The 21,567-nt window shown below is 45.6% G+C and overlaps 1 protein-coding gene across 2 annotated transcripts in view; it reads left to right on the top strand.

Annotated features, from left to right (window-relative positions):
- Positions 1–1,950: 1,950 nt before the first annotated feature.
- Positions 1,951–21,567, top strand: part of ARNT2 (aryl hydrocarbon receptor nuclear translocator 2) — a gene marked incomplete at both ends in the record, with an annotated part of 103,209 nt that continues 83,592 nt past the window's right edge. The window contains 4 exons of one of the 2 annotated variants that reach the window (XM_080914171.1): positions 1,951–2,065; positions 8,881–8,928; positions 15,868–16,081; positions 19,404–19,617. In XM_080914171.1, the coding sequence (XP_080770297.1) occupies positions 1,953–2,065; positions 8,881–8,928; positions 15,868–16,081; positions 19,404–19,617 (589 nt within the window). The remainder of the gene's footprint in view (positions 2,066–8,880; positions 8,929–15,867; positions 16,082–19,403; positions 19,618–21,567) is intronic. The other variant, XM_080914172.1, reaches the window with a different exon arrangement.

Below are 21,567 nucleotides of genomic sequence, written 5' to 3'. Positions count from 1 at the left end.
GGCCATGACAGTCCTCAGAGCCTTGTGAACATAACAGAGGGGTTGATTTTAGATTTATCAGTATTAGCAGATTTCAAGAGTTTTGAGTGGAATGGCTCAAATGTGTTGTTTAGCCTAAGGGATATCTGTCATATGACTTCCTGGTTTCTATAGGAAAAAACAGTGAGAACCCTCAAAAAAGATACAGTGGTGACCTCAGTGGTCATTCCTTCTGTCCTCAGAGGAGATCGGTGCACACTGTTTCTCAGTTGTCCCACTGAAGCAAATCTTTATAGACCGCTGTGTCCCATAGGACTCCAGAAAGGACTGAGCCAAGAAGAGTGAACACAGCAGAAGGTGTTCCGAAGAGTAGTGAGCAGTGTGTGCAAAGCTGCTCCAAGACTGACCTTTTCTTTCTCCACCTTCCCCTTCTTCCTCACTCTCCTCCTGCTCTTTATAATGCAAACACCAAAGCTCTCTTCCTTTGGCTATAGCAGAGAAACTCAAAGGACCAAACCTGAAGCATGCACTAGAGATGGTCCCGTGTGGAGCGCCATCTAAACATTGTTTACACTCTGAGTAACTCCTTAGCTAAGCTGTGCTCACAGGGAGAAAGGACATTATAAACATAAAGAGATCTTACAAACCAGACAAGTTTCCTTTTCCTGTGGAGGAGCAAATGCTAAATCATGCTTGAAATCTGAGTCATTTTAAAAACTGTGTAGCAACAGCTATTGAGCTTAAGGGTGTAGCAAAAAAAAGGCCTCTCCTTCTAGTCCAGGTTGGTGAAATGCTTTGTATGTGAGGTAAAAAGAGGAGCTGCGCTCTGGGGACAGTGCTAAATAGGGTGCTCAAGGGCTAAGAACCAGGTCCATAAAGGCTGAGACAGAGAGGCAAGGGCCAGGCACAGTTCGCAGAAGGCAAGGACAGAATCTGTTGCCTTTGCAGTTAGGGTGACAGTGGGTAGATAACATCTACTCATTTTCCCACTGATGGGCAGACAGGGTAGTGGACTCAAGCCTTAGTCTTCACAAAGGTAAGCCTCCTCCTCCTAATCGGCCCCCTCATCACTCGCCTCCTGTGTTCTCTGGTGCAGCTCTCTTGTCTGTGCTTCACGCAGCTTGGTTTCTGCTTTCTGGGATTGCTACTGCACCAGCTGGGTTTATCCTGATTGATAGGGAATCCATCAGTACAGTGCACTGACAGCCCAGAAAGGGGCAAAGAAGAAACTTTTTGACATGGTGGATTGATTTGAAACGTTAAAAGAGATTCCAGAAATGTCTGGCTTATTAGAAACAACGTAGAATAGAAAAAGATTACTCCCATCTGTTGCCCAACATTCTCTTTCTTTAAATTAGTATTTGTTCCTGGAAAACGTTGTCTAGAGATACCTGGTTACCTCGGCTTGAGGCAACTTTATGAAGCCTAATGGGAGACTCTCAATGCCCCAGAATTCATGGGGTCTTGCAGTGAGGGCTTCTGGGGCTACACTGAGGATGGGGGACTAGGCTATGTATGGGAGCAAAGGTGGAGGTCAGTGGGTACTGCGACAGGCCAATTACTTTTGAGACTTAGCTTCATTCTTGGTACTATGGTTGGTGCCAGATGTAGCTGTCTCTCAGGCTTTCCCCTCTACCTAGATAGCCCACCTGCCGTCAGGTGACAAGGACACTTTAAATGCTGCAAAACTGTACTCATGCTTCTTACCACTGCCCAGAGATGGAAGACTGACTGGAAAGCCCAGATAGCCCAGGGCTGGACCAGTTAAGTGACTGGCAGTAAACAAAGTGTCTCCAGGTCTCTGGGCTACTTTCCAGGTGCACTTTCTCAGGCAGTGCGATAGCTTTTTGTTGTTGTTGTTGTTGTTTTTTTTTTTTTTTGTTTTTTTTTTTTTTTTTTGCTTGTTACTGGTTTTTTCTGTTAGTTTTGTTTTTGTCATTAACAAAATTTCATGTCTCTGCTCACTTCCAGAAATGGCTTCAGATATACCTGGATCTGTGACCTTGCCTGTTGCCCCCATGGCGGCTACCGGACAGGTGAGAATGGCAGGGGCCTTGCCTGCCCGAGGAGGAAAGCGGCGATCCGGGTAAGCAGACCCAGCATTTACAGGAACTGGACTTAGTAAAAGTTGAGCAATGCTCTTGACCTGTTAGAAAAGTATTGTTTTTCCTCCTCCAGGAGAGTAAAAGCTCAGCAGTTTGCATCCTGTTTAGATTTTGCAAGATTCCTAAATATGCACATGATTTGCTTCTAAGTGTTCTGGGTCCTGGCACCCAGCTGGGGATTTCTGTTTGCTTGCCCTTGAAGTTACTCTGCCTTGGGATCCTGCTGGGCCTGGCTTGTGCTAGCTCTCTGAAGGGCGGAGTCCACTGCCTGAACATTCCAGTCTCATTTGGCAGATCCAGCCCCAGGGACTGTAAATAATCTAACTGGGACCCTCCAACCTTTCCTCCAGTGCTCATCTTTCCAAGGAGTATGCAGGAATTCTTTTTAACAGGGCTCAGCACCTGAAGGCCAGCCAATGTGTTCAGTGTTGTTCAGACAATAAAGTGAGTAAGTATTGTCCACTCTACTGGAAGCGATAGGTCACAGACCAGCTTTGAGCAGATGAGACCAAAGCCAGCATCTTCTTGTGCTGAATGGTATCAGAACCCCAAATCAAACCAACCGGAGTCTTTCGGGAAACATAACCGGTGTTTCCCAGCTCAGTATATTACTCAACACTGTTTCCCATTGATTTTTTTTTTTTTTTTTTTTTGTCATTTTCTATGAAGTAGTTAATAAACAAGCTATCTCATGAGGTTGCTCAGTTTCTGATTACACACTCTGCCCGTGATTGCATCTATCCAGTGAGAACAGAACACACCTTCCATAGCCCCAAGACTACAGTCTGGAACCATTTTGAAATGGTCCAGCATTTTAATCCCAAGAGTCTCTTCCAAACCTTCTGATTCTTAAAAAGGCACAAAGGCAAGAAAACAGGTGCACACCAGGGTCTGGAATGGCAGTGGGGACCGGATACAACAGCACAGTGTTATGATGCCATCTTATGGTAAGGACTGCTGTGCTTACTGGTGTCTTTGGAGAGGAGCCTGGAAGGTGTGTGGTTACTGTGAGGACTTTGGTGGCTGAGAATCTGAGCTTGTTAGCAAGGCTAGCCTCTCCTTGATCCTGCGCACTCTCTAAAGAAGTCAGTGCTCTGTCTGCTGTGGTTGGGTCTCCTCAGTGGGTGCCACAATTAACTACCCAATGAAGGCTGCAGCTTGCCTCTGGGCTGCCTGCTGTCTGAGCCATTGTTCTTGCTAACTGGAGAAAGTCTACAGTCCAGACTGCCAAAAAAATGTATATAGTGTTGAAACACCTGTTTTTCAATTTAAAAAAAATTCAAGTTATTTCAAATGTTACTCCCTTAATTCACATCTTTAAAGAGAAACCCCATTGTTCATCCTTGTTTCTAGACACCAGACTAGGCTCTGCAATGAATACTCTAGGTTGGTTCTAGTCTAGGCAGAAATGCTTTATCCCACCCCATGCTGAAGACCCATGAGCCTTCCATGTGCTGAGGCAAGTTCATCTATGGTTTTCTCATGGTTTGGGCCAGTATATACCCCAGCAGTTTTCTGTCTTAGCCTGCAAGATCCAGAGCCAATCCCGGAGCACAGTTCCTGCTTTCTGCATTGCACTTAAGATAATTTGATCTAGGACTCAGTTCTGTGTCTGAAGAATTCCCCACAGCTGTCCTGTCCTGTAGTTTTTAGTTCCTTTTCTATTGAGGTGATACACCATGAAAGAGGCAACTTGTAGAACAAGGGGTCTATTTGAGGGATCCATCATCACCACAGTGGGAAAGCGCGGCAGTGGGCAGACATTGCAACAAGAGCAGCAGAGAGCTCACATCTGAAAGCACAAACAAGAAGCGGAGAAGGGGCCGGGAATAGCACGTGGCCCTCGAAACCTCAAAGCTGCCCCCAGTGACACATGGCCATACCACCTAAGCCTACTCAAAAAGGGCCACCAACTGGGGATCAAGTGTTCAAATGTATGAGACTGTGAGGAACATGGCATCTCATTCAAACCAACACACACACACACACAGACAGACAGACAGACAGACAGACAGACAGACCATGCCATGTCCATCATGGCACTAGGAGCTAGTGTGAGCCCTGGGCAGGCTGGCGCTTGGGCTTGGGTTCAGTTCCACATACAGCTGAAGAAGAGGAAGCAATCTATCAGGAAGGAAACAGAGATGAAGGTAGAGAGGCAGTGGCCTCCAGCACCCTACCACAAAGCGAAACTGAAGCTCTCTGGAGGCAGATCAGTGAGTTAGACTTTCACCAGGAAGCCTTTGTCATCTTTGTTGGAGTCTGTATACTGCCTACCCTTTCCTCCTGTCAGATAGTGGGCATCAGACCCCATGGCTTAAAGACTCAAGCAGAGTCTAGAAGAGAACCACCTCTTTTGCAGACCTGTCTTGGGCTTTTTTACATCTGGCATTATTTATTTATTTATTTATTTTTCGCATCTTTTCATGAAATTCTCATATTGGCATCAAAAGGCTGACAGCTCCATCAGGGCTGTCTGCTGTGACTGGCATTGACTGTGGCTTGCTGTCACCGTCACCAGCATGGTGTCTCCAACTGTTCCTTCTGTTACTATTGTGAAACGTGCTCGTTATAGAGAGGGACGTGGAAGAAGGTGGAGTCTGAGGGAGAAAACCAGCACTGGCGTGCCCTATCTCATTCCTTTCCAGGTCTCCCCTCTCTCACCTGACAGCCATTCTCACAGAACAAAATGTTCCAAAGGCTCAGGACAGTCACCCATTCTTCTCTAGTGCTTCACGGCCTCATAGAGCTGGCTGCACTGAGGACTTTGGATCCTCCTGGATGTATGCCTTACCTAGTGCTGTGAGCCCTTCCTGGCTGGGCTTTCTCCCCACTTCACTGTCAGAACTTTGCAGTGAGCATCTCAGCAGGGCGCTGCTCTCCTCCTGACAGCTGGGACACAGGGTGAAGGTTCAGAAGTTTTAGATTCTTTGCAAAGTAGCTCCACATGTGTGGGAGAAATGAGCTGAAGCAAGTCACCTAACATACATTCTTGTTGTGACCTCCCTAACTCTGAGAGAGGGAGAGTCCCACCAGGCAAATAGGCAAAAGCAGTGCTTCCCCCCCCCCTTTTATTGGATATCTTCTTTATTTACATTTCAAATGCTATCCCCTTTCCTGGTTTCCCCTCTGGAAACCCCCCATCCCATCCCCACTCCCTCTGCTTCTATGAGGGTACTCCCCAACCCAACCACCCACTCCCTCTCACCTCCAGGCCCTGGCCTTCCCCTGCACTGAGGCATTGAGCCTTCACAGACCAAGGGCCTTTCTTCTCCTTCATGCTTGACAAGGCCAGCCTCTGCTACTTATGCGGCTGGAGCCATGGGTCCCTCCATGTGTACTCTTTGGTTGGTGGTTTAGTCCCTGGGAGCTCAGGAGTGGGGGGGGGGAGCATGGAGGTTGGGGGGGGACGGAGGTTGGGGGGGAGCCTGGTTGTGCTTTTAACCTCACTAAGGAGGTGGCAGTGATGAGTTAAGGGAGAAGCCAAAGCTAGCCATGGCATGGAGGGTGGAGGCTGCAGACAGTGATGGTCAGGAATGATCAGTTCCTGACACTGCCTTGTATCCACGGCTGAGTTTCTAAAACACGGTCACTAAGGGAAAATCCCAGCACTCGGTAGATAGCGTCAGGGGACTCAGGAGTTCAAAACCAGCCTGGAATAGTGCCACCCTGCTTAAAAATTAAAAAGAGAGAAAGGGCGGGGATGTCTCTATGAGTAGGTGTTCCTGCCTTTAAATGTGTAACATCGTCCAGCAGACCCAGGATCTGAAGTGGGATTATGTTCAGACACGTTACCACTGTTCGACCACTGTTGGACAACTGTGCCGGAATGACCTTCCTCTTAGCTTGAAAAGTGAATGCTTTGTGTAAACTCATATTTGATGCTGCCCTGTCGTTCTTAAACCACAGTGCTAGGGAGGCTCCTCACTTCTCTCTCACTTAAGTTAGACTTGGAAATGCCTGTCTGAGCTTCTTGTCCAGGCTCCCTGACAGGAAGTGGGTCCCCTGTGTTTTCAGCTCACTGTCTGGAGACTCACTGGGTGGCTGTTCTGAGGTTTGTTTTGTTTATGTTTTTTAGAGTGAATGCAATAGGGCTTAAAGTCACATTTTGATTTCTTTTATTGTCCAGATGTTTCAGAATAATAAAAAAACATAAAATATATAAAACAAAGGATGATTTACTTTACCTCTCATAGCAGATGAAATAAGCTCAGCTTATTGTAGTTATATTTAAAGGTAGACTTGGTGTCAGGGACAGGAACACAACACTGGGGCAAGTGTTGTTTTGAGGTTTTTTTGTTTAGTCAAGGTCAGCGATTGTGTGTGGAGGTGTGTGGCTGGGGGCTAGCGAAACTAGATCTAAGCTCTCACGTGGACCTTCTGATCTATCTCCTAGGCTGGACCCACTTTATTTGCCTTTCAAACTACTAAACAGGATTGCTGTCTAAGCGTGAGTCCAGGCACACACAAGCCGCAGGGGTAGTTTCTCTCTATGCTGCATGTATGTGATTGCATACATACTCATGGGTAGCAGAAACCTTTTATTACACCACTCAGTTCTTCCTTTATCTGTTACTGACATCCTGGAGTCCACCAATACCTGTCCTTGACCACTCCGAACACCTTATATTGGGCCTGAAATGAGGTCCAACTAGTCAATTGTATTTTGTAGGAGGCTGATTATCATAATCCTATCAAAAGCCCTGGAGACGGTTTGATGGTACAGGCACTTAGTGCCATGCCTGATGACCCAAGTTGCATAGTCAGACCTACAGGTAGCAGGAGAGAGCCTAATCTCTCAGTTGTCCTCTACCTCTATAGTCAAGCGTGTAAGAGCTTCCCCCCTTCCCCCTCCCTCTCCCTCTCTCCTTCTCAGCGACTTTGATATCAAATTGAACTGAATGGAATTTTAAAGATAACTGAGAAAACGGTTTTGATAAATCCATGCAAAAACTTACTTGGAATTTTGAAAACGTGAGTTTTTAATGTAGGCAGAGAAGTTGACATTTCCCTTTATAAGCACTAGGTGGCAGTGTAGCTCTGCAAAATGCAACTACCCTCAGTAAACATTTTTGGTGGTTATTTCCCACATGTAATTTCCAGGAAGGTGAGATGATAGGTTGGTAATTATACAGGATATTGATGAGTTTCCTTTATTTAGAATTTCCACACTCAGGTCCATTTGTCCCGTAGACAGCTCTGACCTAGAGCCGGACTTCCAAAGCCGTGCTGTGGAGACTGGTACATGTTCATCTCCCTGGTGACATGCACGTGGTCTTCTGTCTTTTCCCCTCTTCCTGCCCATCTCCTTTTCTCTTTGTACAAAGACAGTTCTCTCACCACAGCTGCCTTTTTTGTTGTGAGGCTTTTGAGGGCTAAAGATCCAAGTGGGTGAAGGAGTCCATAAGGGAATTCTGGGCATGTCAAACCAGGCTGCACTGTATACAGTCAGAGCAGAGACATGCAAATGTTGCCCACACTCTCTTTGTATTGCTATATCTGATACTAGTTCCTCGGTCCCTCAAGTTACTGAAAACTTGAGAGGACACTATGCATCTCACTGGGGCCCATCTTGCAGTATGACTGCTTTCTGGTGACCTGGGTGCCCTGTGCATTTCCTGGATCACTTATTATCCAGGCCCTTACAGACGAGGGATGAGGTTCAGCCTCCCTATGGGGGAGCAGAAGGTCTGTCTTCTGTAGTTTCTGTTGTGTTGTCTTCTGGCACACACACTCCATTCTTTGCTTGTTTATTGTTGGAGCAGAATCTCACTGTGTATTCTCCATTCTCATAATAAGCCTCCAAAACATAGAATTCCTTAGACCTGGCTGATAGACAACCAGCCTCCCTCCTCCTTAGATCATGAGACAGTATCTCACCAAATCCTTCAGGTCTCCTAAAAACAAGCACGGTAATTTAGGGTCTGCAGATGCTCATGAGCCACCCTTACTGTCTCATTTTCTTTCTCAGAAATTCTGAGTACACTTGATCATGGTTAAGTTCTCCTCTTCCCTAACATCCTTCAGACTATGTGTGTTGACATTTGAAGCACTTGGGCTTTTAAGAAGGAACATTTGGGGTGTTAAGTAAGAATTCACCAAGACATTGATGTTAACAAGGGGAGGCCCAGCAAAGGAGAATCTGAAGAATAATTCGGTGGGCTTCAACAAGCAGACAACCAGCTTGGGTGATTTCCGTATCAAATGTCCATTTTCTCAATAGACTGCTTGGTCCTGGTATCACAGAATGATGTTCTTAAATGACCTTTGCCCTGAGGTTCATGGGGACTCAACCAAATCTCAAGCTGTATTCTTGTGCTCCACTGTTGCCTCTGATAATATGTCATTGCTCTTTGAACTTACTGTCTTCCAAATCCCTTGAGCAATATACCATAAATTTTATAAATTAGGTGTTGATATAGAATACATGATGCGAATGGACCCACATACCCCAGAGATGATGGAAGACAAGAAATATCAATGCCTTCATGCAGTGTGGCCTGAGTCATTTACTGGTGACCTGAGAAGCATTATAAGGGCACAAGCTGACACTTGTGTACTCTCATTTCTGACCAGAGAACTAATAGTGAAAGAATAGTAAATGTACTGAAGACCTTCTGTTTGCGATTTTCTCTTCTCTTGAGACTCTAGGGATACTGTTTAGCGCTGCCAAAGGCAGGAAGCATTGCATAGCCATGTGACAGGGTGAAGCTCACCCTGCTTTCATAGCTCTTGTGACCAATTGGAGTCTTCAGAAAGTTATAACCAACGCTTACCTGTGGCTTTGACTTTTCAGAATGGACTTTGATGACGAAGACGGTGAAGGTCCCAGTAAATTTTCAAGGTGAGTTTATTCTACCTTTCTTAAGCCAGTAGCAGTCCCCTGACTGGCATGCACAGGCACATAGTCACCGAGTAAGCCTGGGCTTTGACGCTCTTGTGTATGTCTTGTTTAATATGAGTATTTGGCTTAGTGGCAGGTAGTTATTAGCAATCCTATGTGTCCCAAACCTGGGAAATCTTAGCACTGGGGAGTGTGGGGCAGAAAGATGGCAAATTCATGACTAAACGTAAGCTATATAGCAAGATTCTGTCTCAAAAAGCCCACAGAAAATGGAGGGATGGGCTAATAGTTCTTAATCCTGTTTTTTTTTCCTTCAAGTTAAACAGTGACTACTAACTCTAATGGATTCCCTTTTAAAAAAAAAACAAAAACCTAGGGTCCAAGTGTAGAGAGAATTATCAACATGAATCCTTTTTTATTTTACTACAGAAGATAAGGAGAAATACAGGAAATGTGAAGCCTGTCTGGGGTTGGCTTTAAGATCCTGACAGTCATGCCACTAACTTGTGACAGCATCTTTAGCTGGCTCTGTGGCACTGGCCTGGGTGCAGCTGACCTTTAAGGAACACTCTTGGGTCAGCAGTGTTGGTGGTAGAAGGTAGAACCATGGCTTCTGATTCTTCCAGTTTGTTTTGTTAGGGGCATTTTGGGACATGAGGATGTATGCTGAAGGAAGCATCATTTCTCCATTTTTACCATACTTTTCTTTATACCATCTTCTCACAGCAGGGCTTGACTTTCCCCCATCCCTGAGAAGTTCTTGGTTATCGTTGATCTCAGAAACTTGATCTGGGTGATAACTGCTTGCCTACTGTATTCAGTTCATTGGACTAGTCTTGGATGTTTGAAGCAATTTTGAGAAGTGTGATGTCCACATAGCACATTAGGCTGGCTGGCTGCTTTTCTGCATGAAACAGTAACCAAAATAATAGCTGCGAATTAAGCAGTGTTCCCTACAAATGCAGGAAAAATGAATGTCTTGTTCCTGTCCAAGGATTCCCAGCCTTCAAGTCCATAGTAAATATTTCTTCATCCCATAAACATTCCCCCTGAGACCAGGTTCTTCTATTTCCCAGCTTCATCCTCATCCAAAGTATGAGAGATGATGAAGTAAGAACACATTTTAACACATTAATAATGACTGGAATTTTCTATCAAAACAAGATGTGAGCTTCAGCAAGAGCTGATGATCAACAATTATCTCTTCCTATGCAGATATGACCCATCTTGGATGTCCAGGTTTCTCAAGATGTATCTTAGTTGCAAGGAATACTCTATCCCTGGAAAGGAGCCGGTCTCAGAAATGGACACACCTCTCTCATTCTCCCTCCCTCTCTCCCTCCCTCCCTCTCTCCCTCCCTCCCTCTCTCCCTCCCTCCCTCTCTCCCTCCCTCCCTCTCTCCCTCCCTCCCTCTCTCCCTCCCTCCCTCTCTCCCTCCCTCCCTCTCTCCCTCCCTCCCTCTCTCCCTCCCTCCCTCTCTCCCTCCCTCCCTCTCTCCCTCCCTCCTTCTCTCTTTTTCACTCTCTCTCACTCTCCTAGAGCTTTTCCTTGCCACACAGCCTCTCAGTAGAAGGAAGAATGACATTGAGTCCTCTATGTCAAAGTTCCCCTTGAGATTATGTACCATAGCATGTTAAACTCCGGAAATGGTGATGCTTCGTCTCAGAGCATAAAGAGGAAGAGAATCATGGAGTGTCATTTGCTTGACATTATAGGTCAATGTCAGTGATGAAATAATAGTTGAGATACACAGAGTTCATTGTCTTGGGCCCAACTGTGAGGAGGCAGTGACCCCAACACTGTGTAACACTCTGAGCCTGCTAGTGAGTCATTGTTACACAGTCAAGTTCAAAACTTTGTTTCTACCAACCACATCCTTTCCTCTGTGCCTTAAAAATAAGAGAGAGATGGAATGTGCTTCCAACATGTGCTGTTACTTACAGAGTAGAGTTCATGGGACCCCAGAGGCACTGACTTCATTATAATAGGGTATTTGAAATAATCCATGGCTGAGGGACCTGTGACCACATCTGAGTTGCTCAGAGTTATGGAGACAACCAAGTACATGCCCTAACTTCCACTTAACCATCCAGGGTCTCCTGCCAGCCTTGGTATGGTTCATGCTAAGGCCTTTCCCATTTCCTGCTCCCATGCCTGTAGTCAGTCCATAATAGCTCCATCCAGTAAGGCCTTGGAAAGTGTGGAGACTGTGATGTAGGCCAGCACCATCCTTATTAGTTGATTTGTAATCTGAGCAAATCAGTACCATGATCTCCGTCCCGAGGTGATCCGAGTCTCGTGATCATTCCCAGCTTTTCTCAAGGATGCTCCTGGACCCATATGTTCTGCTTAAAAGTATACTTTATCCCTTGACCTTGGACTTGGGAAATGACTTCTTGCATTTTGGCCTATCAAAGCAGACCTCAAGTGGACCGGGGAAGACAGGAAGCTGTATTGTGCTGCCTGATCTCATGTGGGCACTGTTGTTAGGGAGCTGGTTGTCAATGTGGTCGCCCAGTGGGGACAGTGACAAACAACCCTCAGGGGGGTCACGATGCGTGACATGAACTTCAAAAGAGGAGGTCTCTTTGCTCAAGGAATGGATATACAAAGCTTGGCTTCCTTTCTCAGCATGGCCTAAGGAAGCAGCCTTCACTTGCTACCACTGGGTTTGACTTCTGTTCCCTCTTGAATTCCATTATCAACTCACAGACCCCAACAACTGACAGGAAACACCACAAACCAGAACAAAACACAAACCTCCCTAATGGACACCAGGACCTAGTTGCACCTATCCTTCCAAGGGTCAGCATCCCAACAGCACACCCAGTCTACAAGCCTGACTCAAAGTGAGGCCCAAGCATCCCACAACGATGGGCGGCCCAAGGTGGCTTCCCACTTTATTGTCCCAAGGTGTTCCTGTGTTACACATGACATCAGTTGCCACCCATGGGAAGTGGCATTTCAAGTATTGTTTCAGAGTGTGAACAGCTGACAGTCCGAAGCTAAAATCAAAAGTCAGTTACACATTATACTCTATGTATCTTATACTTGCAGATCTACTTCAGGGAAGATCAGACCCCTTCCCTGTGTGTCAGATGAGGTAATGAGAGGCCCTCAGGCTTAGCACATGACAGCCTGGCTCCTCTTGCTCAGACCTGTCTTCAGTATCTTAGGTTCTGGGGCTTCAGTTCAGGAAGCCCTCCTCCTCTGTTGCTCATGCCATCCTATATAACCCTAGTCTTTAGGTCACAGAAGAATGGCATCACAATTGTGCCAGCACCTCCTGGAGGTCACAAGGAAAGTTTTTGAAGTGCCCACATTTTATAAATGTAAACCAAAATGGATGGTACCCCCATTGCTCTAAGTAAACACACAGCTAGCTGCACCTCCTTCTTTGCCCTTGGTACCCTCTGTTGTCCTCTCTGGGGCAAAGCTCTAGTTCTTCTGGGTCCAGCAGAGTTGTTGTTTCCTCCTGCACCCCAGCTGTCCTTGCTGTAGACTCCTGGCCCTGCTCCCACATTTGTAGAGGTATATTTTCTTACTGATGCTGCCTGGCTCCCATGTTTACAGATCTAACAGATTATGCCCATTGTCCCCTCCCCCTGGGGGAATAGATGAACTTGGTCTAGTAAATAGGGTCTTAAGGATGTGCCTTTCTCTTTCACCCAGATGGCATTCCCTCACTTCTGTATCCTTGAGGACTTCAAAATAAAAATCATGCACATCAATGCCCACCATTTGCATCTCAGATCTTGTTACCAGGCAACTGGCAGTTTTCAGCTCTTCTAACTGCTAGTAGCTCAGGCTTATTTCATAGAAAGTCTAAGGTTATTGTATTTTTTCCTGCACTGGTGGAGTGTGATATCCAGCTTTTAGATATTGCTATAATTGAATTTATCTATGGATTTATCAGAGAACCTCACAAAGACCCTTCCCGATGTTTAAAGAGAAACTTAGTCCATAGCAATACAGAACTCTTGGTTACCACAGACACTGTCTGAAAGCTTTAGACTTGTCCCTGTAGGTTTGGGGTCTCTACTGTAGGACTTCAGTTGATCACACTTGAATATAAAAAACTGCCAGACTGTGTACAATCTGAGATGGAGGAAAAGGAAAGATGAGAAGAGCCTTAGCCACATGGTGCAGGTGGCGGTAGCTGCTGTGGGCATGGGCATGGAGAAGGGAGAAGAGTCAAGAGGTTTCTGCGAGAGTTTGGCAGACAGAAATGTGTGGTGAAGGAGCTGTTCAGCATGTGCTGGACTAGAGATAAATCAGAGTAGACATTGTGTTCTCATGATTCATAGCAGTGCTGAGTGATTGAGTATGGACTGGAGCAAGGGGAGGACCCAGGGAGAAGTGTGTAGGGCTGTGGGATAACCCAAGGTCAGAGAAAGGCTCCAGATGGGGTAGGCAGACTCTCCTTGTGGGTTGCTTTGCACAGAGAGGAAAGCCTGTTTCACCTGATCCCACAGAAACATGCAGGGAGGTGGGGGAGGGGACGGGGGGCTCTGGGTTCTGTCTGAATCATCATCTGCTCAGAAGTGCCTGAACTTGTCTGACTTCTCCTTACACTCTCAGAGTATCATCTTCTTTGAGCGGTCCCAGGAAGTGATCTGGCAAGGTGAAGAAATACACCTTTGGGAGCTCTTCCTGCTTCGGGCCTCCTGGACAAATGTCCAGCTGAAGAACATGGTCTGCACTATATGACTGGCTTTGTGGTTGTGGAAGTCGAGGAAAGGGACTCTGGTATCTTCATAGCAAGACTCTTGCCTGTGTTCAAGAGCTAGCAGCCTTCTGTCCAAATTCCTGCTTGCACCATGTTCTCTGGCTTGTGGGTACCCCAGCCCAACCTTTTCTTATCTGCTTGGCTCTTCTTTTCCCTTCTGTCCACTTCTGCCAGGAAATAGACTTTCCTGATCCTGGGGAGCTTTCCCTATGTATAAGAACATTGCTGTTTCACTGGTGTCTCTCCAGATAGTCACCTGTAGATCTGCTTGCTGGTCTTAGCCTGTCTTCCTCCTCTCTCCTACATGGCTCACCTACCTCTGAACTCCTCTAAAAGGTGATGATGTCATCTACAACATCAGGGACCATTGGCCCACTAGATTTCTCACTGTGGTCTTGTCTGCTCCCCAGCTTTCCAAATTTCTCAATTTCCTCTTGCACCAGGTCTGCTCTTTCTACAGGGATGTCTCTTCCTTACCCAGTGCTTCTTCCCAATCCTAGACCTTCCTTTGACCCTCGAGATATACCCTCTTCATAGAGCACACCTCCTTTTTCTACTGCCACATAGGTCTAACTCTACCCACGGTGGCTAACCTCTTCTAGTCCCTCCTCTTCTATGTCTTCTTCTCACCTGCCTTTTACCTTCCAAGGCCTTTCTGAGCATGTGATCAGATTCCACTCCTGGGTTCTGCAGCACACAGTGGATGTTTGCATCCCTACTTAATGCCCCTGCTGCTGGAAGACCATGTTGGGCTTCCTTGTTTTCTTTGCCATTCTTTACCCAAGATGGGTGGGGCTGGCTCAGTATTCTTCATATGGAAATTATGCTCCAGAAGGCTCACACCAGTCTACCACAGGGACTGCTGTTTCTACAGAGGGTCTCTCAGCACATACAGTATGCACATTGTCACATCTTTGGGCCCGAGTGTCACGTCGTCCCCCTTCCTGGAGTGTAAGGCTGATGAATACATGCAGCCTTGCCTGGGGACCTTATCTCTCTTTTTGTTTTATTGTTGGCGTCACTTCTTCCCAAAGAAGTCAGAAAGCCCCCATCGTGAGGTGAAGCAGCAACGTGGGATGTGTTTTAGACAGTTTCTTCCCAGGGAACAGCAGGTGTGTTGGATGAGGTTGGTTGTTACTCTCTTTCGAGCCTAAAGGTAATAAATAATTCGAGGCAGAAATATTTTCCCAGCCCTTCTGTTGTCTTTTCATTTTAAGGATCCCTGGAATGGAATTAGGTAATTCCACGAAGTATTTTTTTAGTTGGTTATTTGTTAATAAGCCAGGATCACACCTGCTCTGTTACTATGCTGCAGGGAATACGCTGGGTGTAGAAGAAAGGCGTGTTCACGGCTTTATATAAAGTGAATCTGTGTCATCAGTGGTATCCTTAATGGTCTCCTTAATGCCACAAAGAATAGTAAGGATTGTGATGTTTTAGATAGTACAAGCCCATTGTCAGCTAAGGGTGTTGCTAAAGACAAAGGCATTTGATACAGCCCTGGACAAGCATCTCAGCCTGGTTTGGGCAGCCTTTAGCCACATTAGAATACTCACATCAGTTGGTGTTAGCTAAGCATCCAACACATCCCTACTTCACAGTAGGGTGTTGAGGTTTCATAGGATATGTTGAGTGCTGTATTGAAGGTAAAAGCTGCATGGCTGTGTGGGTGCTCGTCTTTATTGGGTGCTTTCTGTATTTTGAGGTGTAGCGTTTACTGAATGGATTATCACCATCAAAAAACTTAAGGAGCATAAGTTGGAGGCTATCTTTTAGTGAGTGTTTCATAACATGACAGAAATAAACCACATGAACAAGCACTCAGGAGCTACATTTGTAAATTATGTCCACACATTCATGTTTAAAATCATGCTTGTACACAGCCTGCTAGAAAACTTTAATCTTCCATCTTTCCTAGTCTTAATTTTGCACATCCCAGAAAAGTCCATAGGTATGTATGTAATTTAGGAAGGGCCAGCACATGTTTAGAGAAGGAGGCCACAGAGGTCTGTGTTCCCCACACATAGACATAAGCTGATAGATATGTCAGGGTTTCAATTCACACCTACCTAAAGCACTGAGCCATTTAGGCCCAGGAATCTGGGTATCTGATGTTAACAGTGTGTTATTTTATCCCAATGTCTGCTGGCCGACCCCTGGTCTGATCCTTCTCTTTTTCCCTCCCTCTGACCTCTTGCTTTCTGGGAAGAGAGAACCACAGTGAGATTGAGCGGCGCAGGCGGAACAAGATGACTCAGTATATTACAGAACTCTCCGACATGGTCCCCACCTGCAGTGCACTGGCTAGGAAGCCAGACAAGCTCACCATCCTGCGCATGGCCGTCTCGCACATGAAATCCATGAGGGGCACCGGCAACAAATCTACTGACGGGGCGTACAAGCCTTCCTTCCTCACTGAGCAGGTACCCCAGCATTACTCTTCTGGTGATGTGACCAGTGGAAATGGGAAAGATCCTTAAGGTCGCAAGCCTGAGATAAATTATGTAGGAACATGGAGTTGGGGAAGGGGTGAAGGCAAGAAATTTGGCTTCTAGTCTTCAGCATGAAGTACTCTTTTAGTGTCCATGAACCTCAGTGAGGAGTAGTTTAAAACACAATGTGATGAGCATGCTGATGCAGGAGGATGACACCATAATCCAGCGAGATAGTCGTGCTATCAGAGTCACAACAGCAGTGATGGTGCTGTCTCTATGTACTCATGGTCCTAGCCCAGGCCACATCTTTCTATGCTGTTCATTTACTTTTGTTGATAAGTCACTGCTGTTCATCACCATTTGACAGGTGAAGAAATCAAAGCTTAGAGAATTTCCCAGGCCCAGTTCCTTACAGAAGGAACCCGGCGCTGGTCTACTGAGCTTCCCTAAAGCCATGATTTATACCCATGCTAACTGGGGAGAAGAAAAGCAAGAGATGGCAAGACGTCATTGGTAAATGGGTTTACGTGAAGTCGGAGGCTTGTCTTCTGAATCCTTGCTATCCACTTTGTGATCACAGTGAGCAGCAGCTGGTACTTAGAGCTTTAGTTGACTTGTCTAACTAAGCTTTGACTTTCTGGTTTCCATCGCTTTCCTAAGGTAAATGAGCTGATGGGTTCAGCGGAAAGGTGAAATTACATAGTTGTCAGAGGTGTTAATTTGAAAGTGCCAAGTATTCCATGTGTGGAATATTGAGTAATGGAGTATTAAACAAGACGATGTGAGGACAAAAGGAGACTGAGAGGAAGGGACTGGGTTGTACCAGGGGGCTGTGCTCAGGAAAGAGCCTGTGCGGGAACCACAGACTGAACACAGAAGAGCCCAGCACAGGGACTTTTAAGTGAGGCACGGCGTGTGCAGACGGAGCATGGAGAAGGCATGAGTGTCTTCAGCTATGTGGTGCAGAGCATCTGCCCATGTGACAACAGGTGTGAAAGAAGAAGAAAAATAAACCAAGGCCGTTGTCCTCCATCCTTCGCAGGTGTTTTGTTGGGTGCCTTACCTACTCTGGTCTCTTTTAAATCCTCCCAGGGGTCACTTGACCCTTAATGCTGAGGGTTTCAGGAAGAAGGTAGCCGCCATGTTTGTTCTTAGATATGGAGCGTGATGGCCAAGGTGTGGCCTTCTACCCTCGTTCCCAGCTCTATAAAATGAAAACCATGCTCACTCCCAGCTCTGCCAACATGGTGAGAAGGCATCCCTGCGTAGACAGCTTAACATGGGGGTATTTCTGTAATGAAGATACACGGTGAAGCATGGCCTTCTGGGAATGTCCTTAGTGCTAAGTCTACAGTCAGTACTATAAATGTTTTTCCCGAATTTAGTTAATCCTCACAGAAGGACTCTAAGTGATTACAGGAGGATTGCAGAGAGAAGGCAGTTAGACATTTATGTATCCTATACATGCTTCTCTCTTGGTTACATGTACATTTACAGAGCCCCACTATGTGTCAAACCCTTACTTAGCTCTGCCCACCAGAAGCTCAGTTAACTCCCCAACATTTCACTGAGAGCAAGTTTTCTGAAATATCAGAAGCCAAAGCCATTAAAAACCATGCCAGGGTTGTAAAGCTAAGAGGTAGGGCATGGATGGAGTCTTTTAAAATCCCAAACCTATACTGTTTCACTGGAGAAATGAGGAGAGGCCAGTTATGAACAGCGTGCTCTCAGATGATGAACCTCAGGGGAGAGGGTGGGAAGACATGAGTGAAGATGACTCTGTCCCGTTAGACCTTTGCAAACTGGGTACAAAATACACAAAGGCAAAACCACACAGCCTCCTCCAGTGACACAGAAGTCTCTCCCCCCGCCCCTGACACATCTTACCCCATTGTTACAAGGTCCTTCCTGTTGGGAAGATTTTTTCCTGAAACTGAGAATGAAAAAGCTGATGTTGTTGGAGCCACAGACACATCTGAGAGACACAGGAAGGAGAAGTGCACATGGTAAATCCACAGGACAAACTTTTTGGTTGGAAAAAAATGCTTGTGCCGTCTGCATTCATGCTGGTTTCCCAAGCTGAATGTGTTTGAAGTGCTCTAGTTAGTGCCTGCATAGAACCACAAAGTTCCTAGGCAGTGTTCCCAGAAGACCAAGGTCTTCTAGGGTCGTGGACTCTAGGACATCACTCTGACCTAGAGGCTCTGGATTCTAGCCTTTGCTTCCTCTCAGGTGCTCCTGACTGCTGTATGGTAACCATTTTGTGCGCAATCGCATTTGAGCGCCTGCGTCTCGGATGGGGAAAATGCTTTCCTACTGTGGGCCGCAAAGAATGATTTTGTTCTTTGGGGCCTGGATAGTATGTGATGGGGTTGGAGTGGTGGACACAGACTCTGGTGTTTGTGGAAGAGTTAGCTTTACACTTCCTGCAGGCCAGGACTTCAGGTATTTTATTTAGCTTTATGAAAAAGGGTGTAGATTACACTTGGTGGCGTTTAGGCGTGGATCTCTCGTCATATAAAAGTTGCCTCGTTCGTAACCCCCTGGGGTGACAGCAGGGCTTTCTAATCTATCAATCCAAAACACATGCCTTTAGTGACCATCATGTCTCTGGTAGGTCTGGTAAGAAGAGGCCTGTACACCAGCATCTCAGTGTGAAGTGAGACTGGTTCGCTGTTCTCTGATGCTTCGTGTGCTGTCTTTGCCTGCTTAGGTGATGGTGATACCTTTCAGAGTTTTGCAACTCCACAGATGTGAAGAAGTAAGGAGATAAGATACCTTACCTACAGTGCCAGCATAAGCTGGAACGTGCTAGGACAAAAGGAACAAGAGGCCCAATAGTGCAATGTCCCCATATGAGGGAAGACTTTCTTGTGATCACTTTCTTGTTTCTTTCCACCCTCCTTTCTGCTATCTTTCTTTTCCACCCTTCTTTCTACTACCTTTCTTGCTGTGCACAGGGTGTTGGGTGGGCCCTTCTGCAGTGTCATGACTGCAGTTCAGTAAATGAGGGAAGTTCCTCAGGAAACTGGCAACTCAGCAGCTCCTGGTTATCATTAGCTGCTCTCGAATATCTCCATGCTGGAAATACCCCCTCTCACTCTCTCTAAGAAAAGACAGCGTATTTTAGGGATAGTGCAAGTTTTGCTCATTTTTCTAAAAGACAAGCTGAACAGGTGAAATGATATTCCTCAGCACAACCACGTGTGCAATAAACAGCTACGCACAGAAAGTTGAGGTTGCTCAGTAAGAGAAGATGATTGATCTAGGTCTGTTGTTATATTTGCTGACCATGGTCTTTCCTCCCCAGGAACTGAAGCATCTCATCCTTGAAGCCGCTGATGGATTTCTGTTTGTGGTGGCTGCCGAGACAGGGAGAGTAATCTACGTGTCAGATTCTGTTACTCCTGTCCTAAACCAGCCACAGTCAGAGTGGTTTGGGAGCACACTCTATGAGCAGGTGCACCCTGATGACGTGGAGAAACTGAGAGAACAGCTGTGCACTTCAGAAAACTCCATGACAGGTCAGTGTAATTTTCTTTGTGTGGCCATTTGAGCTTAGAAATTGTTCTTTTGGTGGTGGGATGGTGGTGTGGTGGGGGTGGGAGTGGGTGGGAGGGGGTGGGGTGGTACAGAGGTGGTGGTGGTGCATACATTTAATCATTTAATACTAGCACTCCTGAGGCAGAGGCAGGCCAGCCTGGTCAGCAGAGTGAGTTCTAGGACAGGGCTTCACAGAGAAACCCCGTTTCAAAAAAAAAAAATCTTTCATTAAACACATTAGAAAGCTAGAAGTCATAAAATATCCTAAAGGTGAGGTGATTTATTTTATTTAGTTGTGTATGGATTCATTCACAGTTTCTTAAACTTTTAGTACGTTACTTTTATTCTGAATTTTTCCTACAATTAGTACATGTGGCCAGCAGGAGGTGATCTTGCCACATTAGTGAGACCCATATGGTCTCTATGTATCCCGGTTATCCATCACTTACAGATCAGACCTTAACCACCTGAAACAGTTCCTTTTTGAAACGTTTAAGCAAGTCAGTTCTGCCATAACAGAACAGACACTTTCTTCAAAATCACTTCTCTGCTCAAAAACATGCAATAAATCTGCAGAATTCCGTGGGGAATGTGGGTTGGAAGTGAAACACTCCATAGCAGATAAAAGTAAAAGTAGGAACTTACTGAAATGCCAGCATGACTTTCGGTGACAAATGGAAATTCACAAGTATTATTAAGTATGGTTCTTGTCCTGGAAAAGGACAAGTTTGGTTGAGGAAACAGGTCTCTGAAGGTGTTGTCACCTGTGTTTTCTCATGAAATGCTACCGGGACAGTCATGTGAAAGCAGCCGGAGAGTTTTAACACCAAATGTAGATAATCATGTGAGCTGACATTCCCATGATAGTTCTGTAGGTGTCTAGGGCGTGTGAGGGATGTGGGTCTCTTTGTGGCTAGGTCCAGTCAAGTACAGTTTTCTGTGTCCATTTACTCTTTTCATTGGATAAGCAAACACAAAACTCACAGTTTTCTCCAATCATTTCCTAACAAGTCAGTCAAATCAGAACAAATGTATATTTTCAAAGCGGAAGTTATAAATGTGTCCTATTAAAGTATTTGCATTCTTCTATGTAACACATTATTCCTTCATGGCTTTACTGTGTGATACTGGGGGTCTCATGTTTATATCTAGAACAGTACTAAATTCTGATGGTTTACATTTAGTAGCCACTCAGCAGAAGCCTAGTGAGTTCACGAGGCCTCGGTAACATATCTCATAGTCTGGATAACTCCAACTGTAAGAACTGACTTTCTTTCATAGCTTGGAGGCAGGAAATACAATCTCATAGTCCACTTTGTCAGTGAACCATGCATGTTTACATATAGATATGGGGCTGAGAAAATGGCTCAGTGGCAAATAGCACTTACTTGCTTCTCTTCCAGAGGACCTGAGTTCAGTTCCCAGAATTCACATTGGAATGCTCACAATTGCCTGTAACTCCAAGAGATCTAATGCCCCTTTCTGTCCTTTTCAGGCAACTACATTCACATCCATATACCCAGACGTACAAACTAAAAGTGAGAGGTGCATGTGCCCTCACATTAAATATATATATGTATATTTACATTAAAAATGTATATCAATAAATATATCATGTATATTATTCTCACAGTTTTAGAGATTAGGAAGTCTAAAATCAAGCTGAAAGTAAATATGTCTGGTGAGTGCCCATTTTCTGGCTCCTAGATGCCTCTAGCTGTGTCCTCACAGTAAAAGTACTGTCACAGTCACAAGGACTCCATGCTCATGACCTAATACTCCCATCACCCTGGCGATTCGGATGTCAACCTGATAAGTTACATGAAGCATTAAGTTCATGTCATCCAAGATCATGGTATCAGCAGGGTCACTTCTCTAGAGACCTCTTGTTAGTTTCCAGATGTTTCTTTTTGAATCCTGCATGATCTTTC

Source organism: Micromys minutus, assembly GCF_963924665.1.
Source record: "Micromys minutus genome assembly, chromosome: 3".
Lineage (NCBI taxonomy): Eukaryota > Metazoa > Chordata > Mammalia > Rodentia > Muridae > Micromys > Micromys minutus.
Note: the sequence above shows the minus strand (reverse complement) of the source record. Positions and strands in the feature narration are given on the sequence as shown.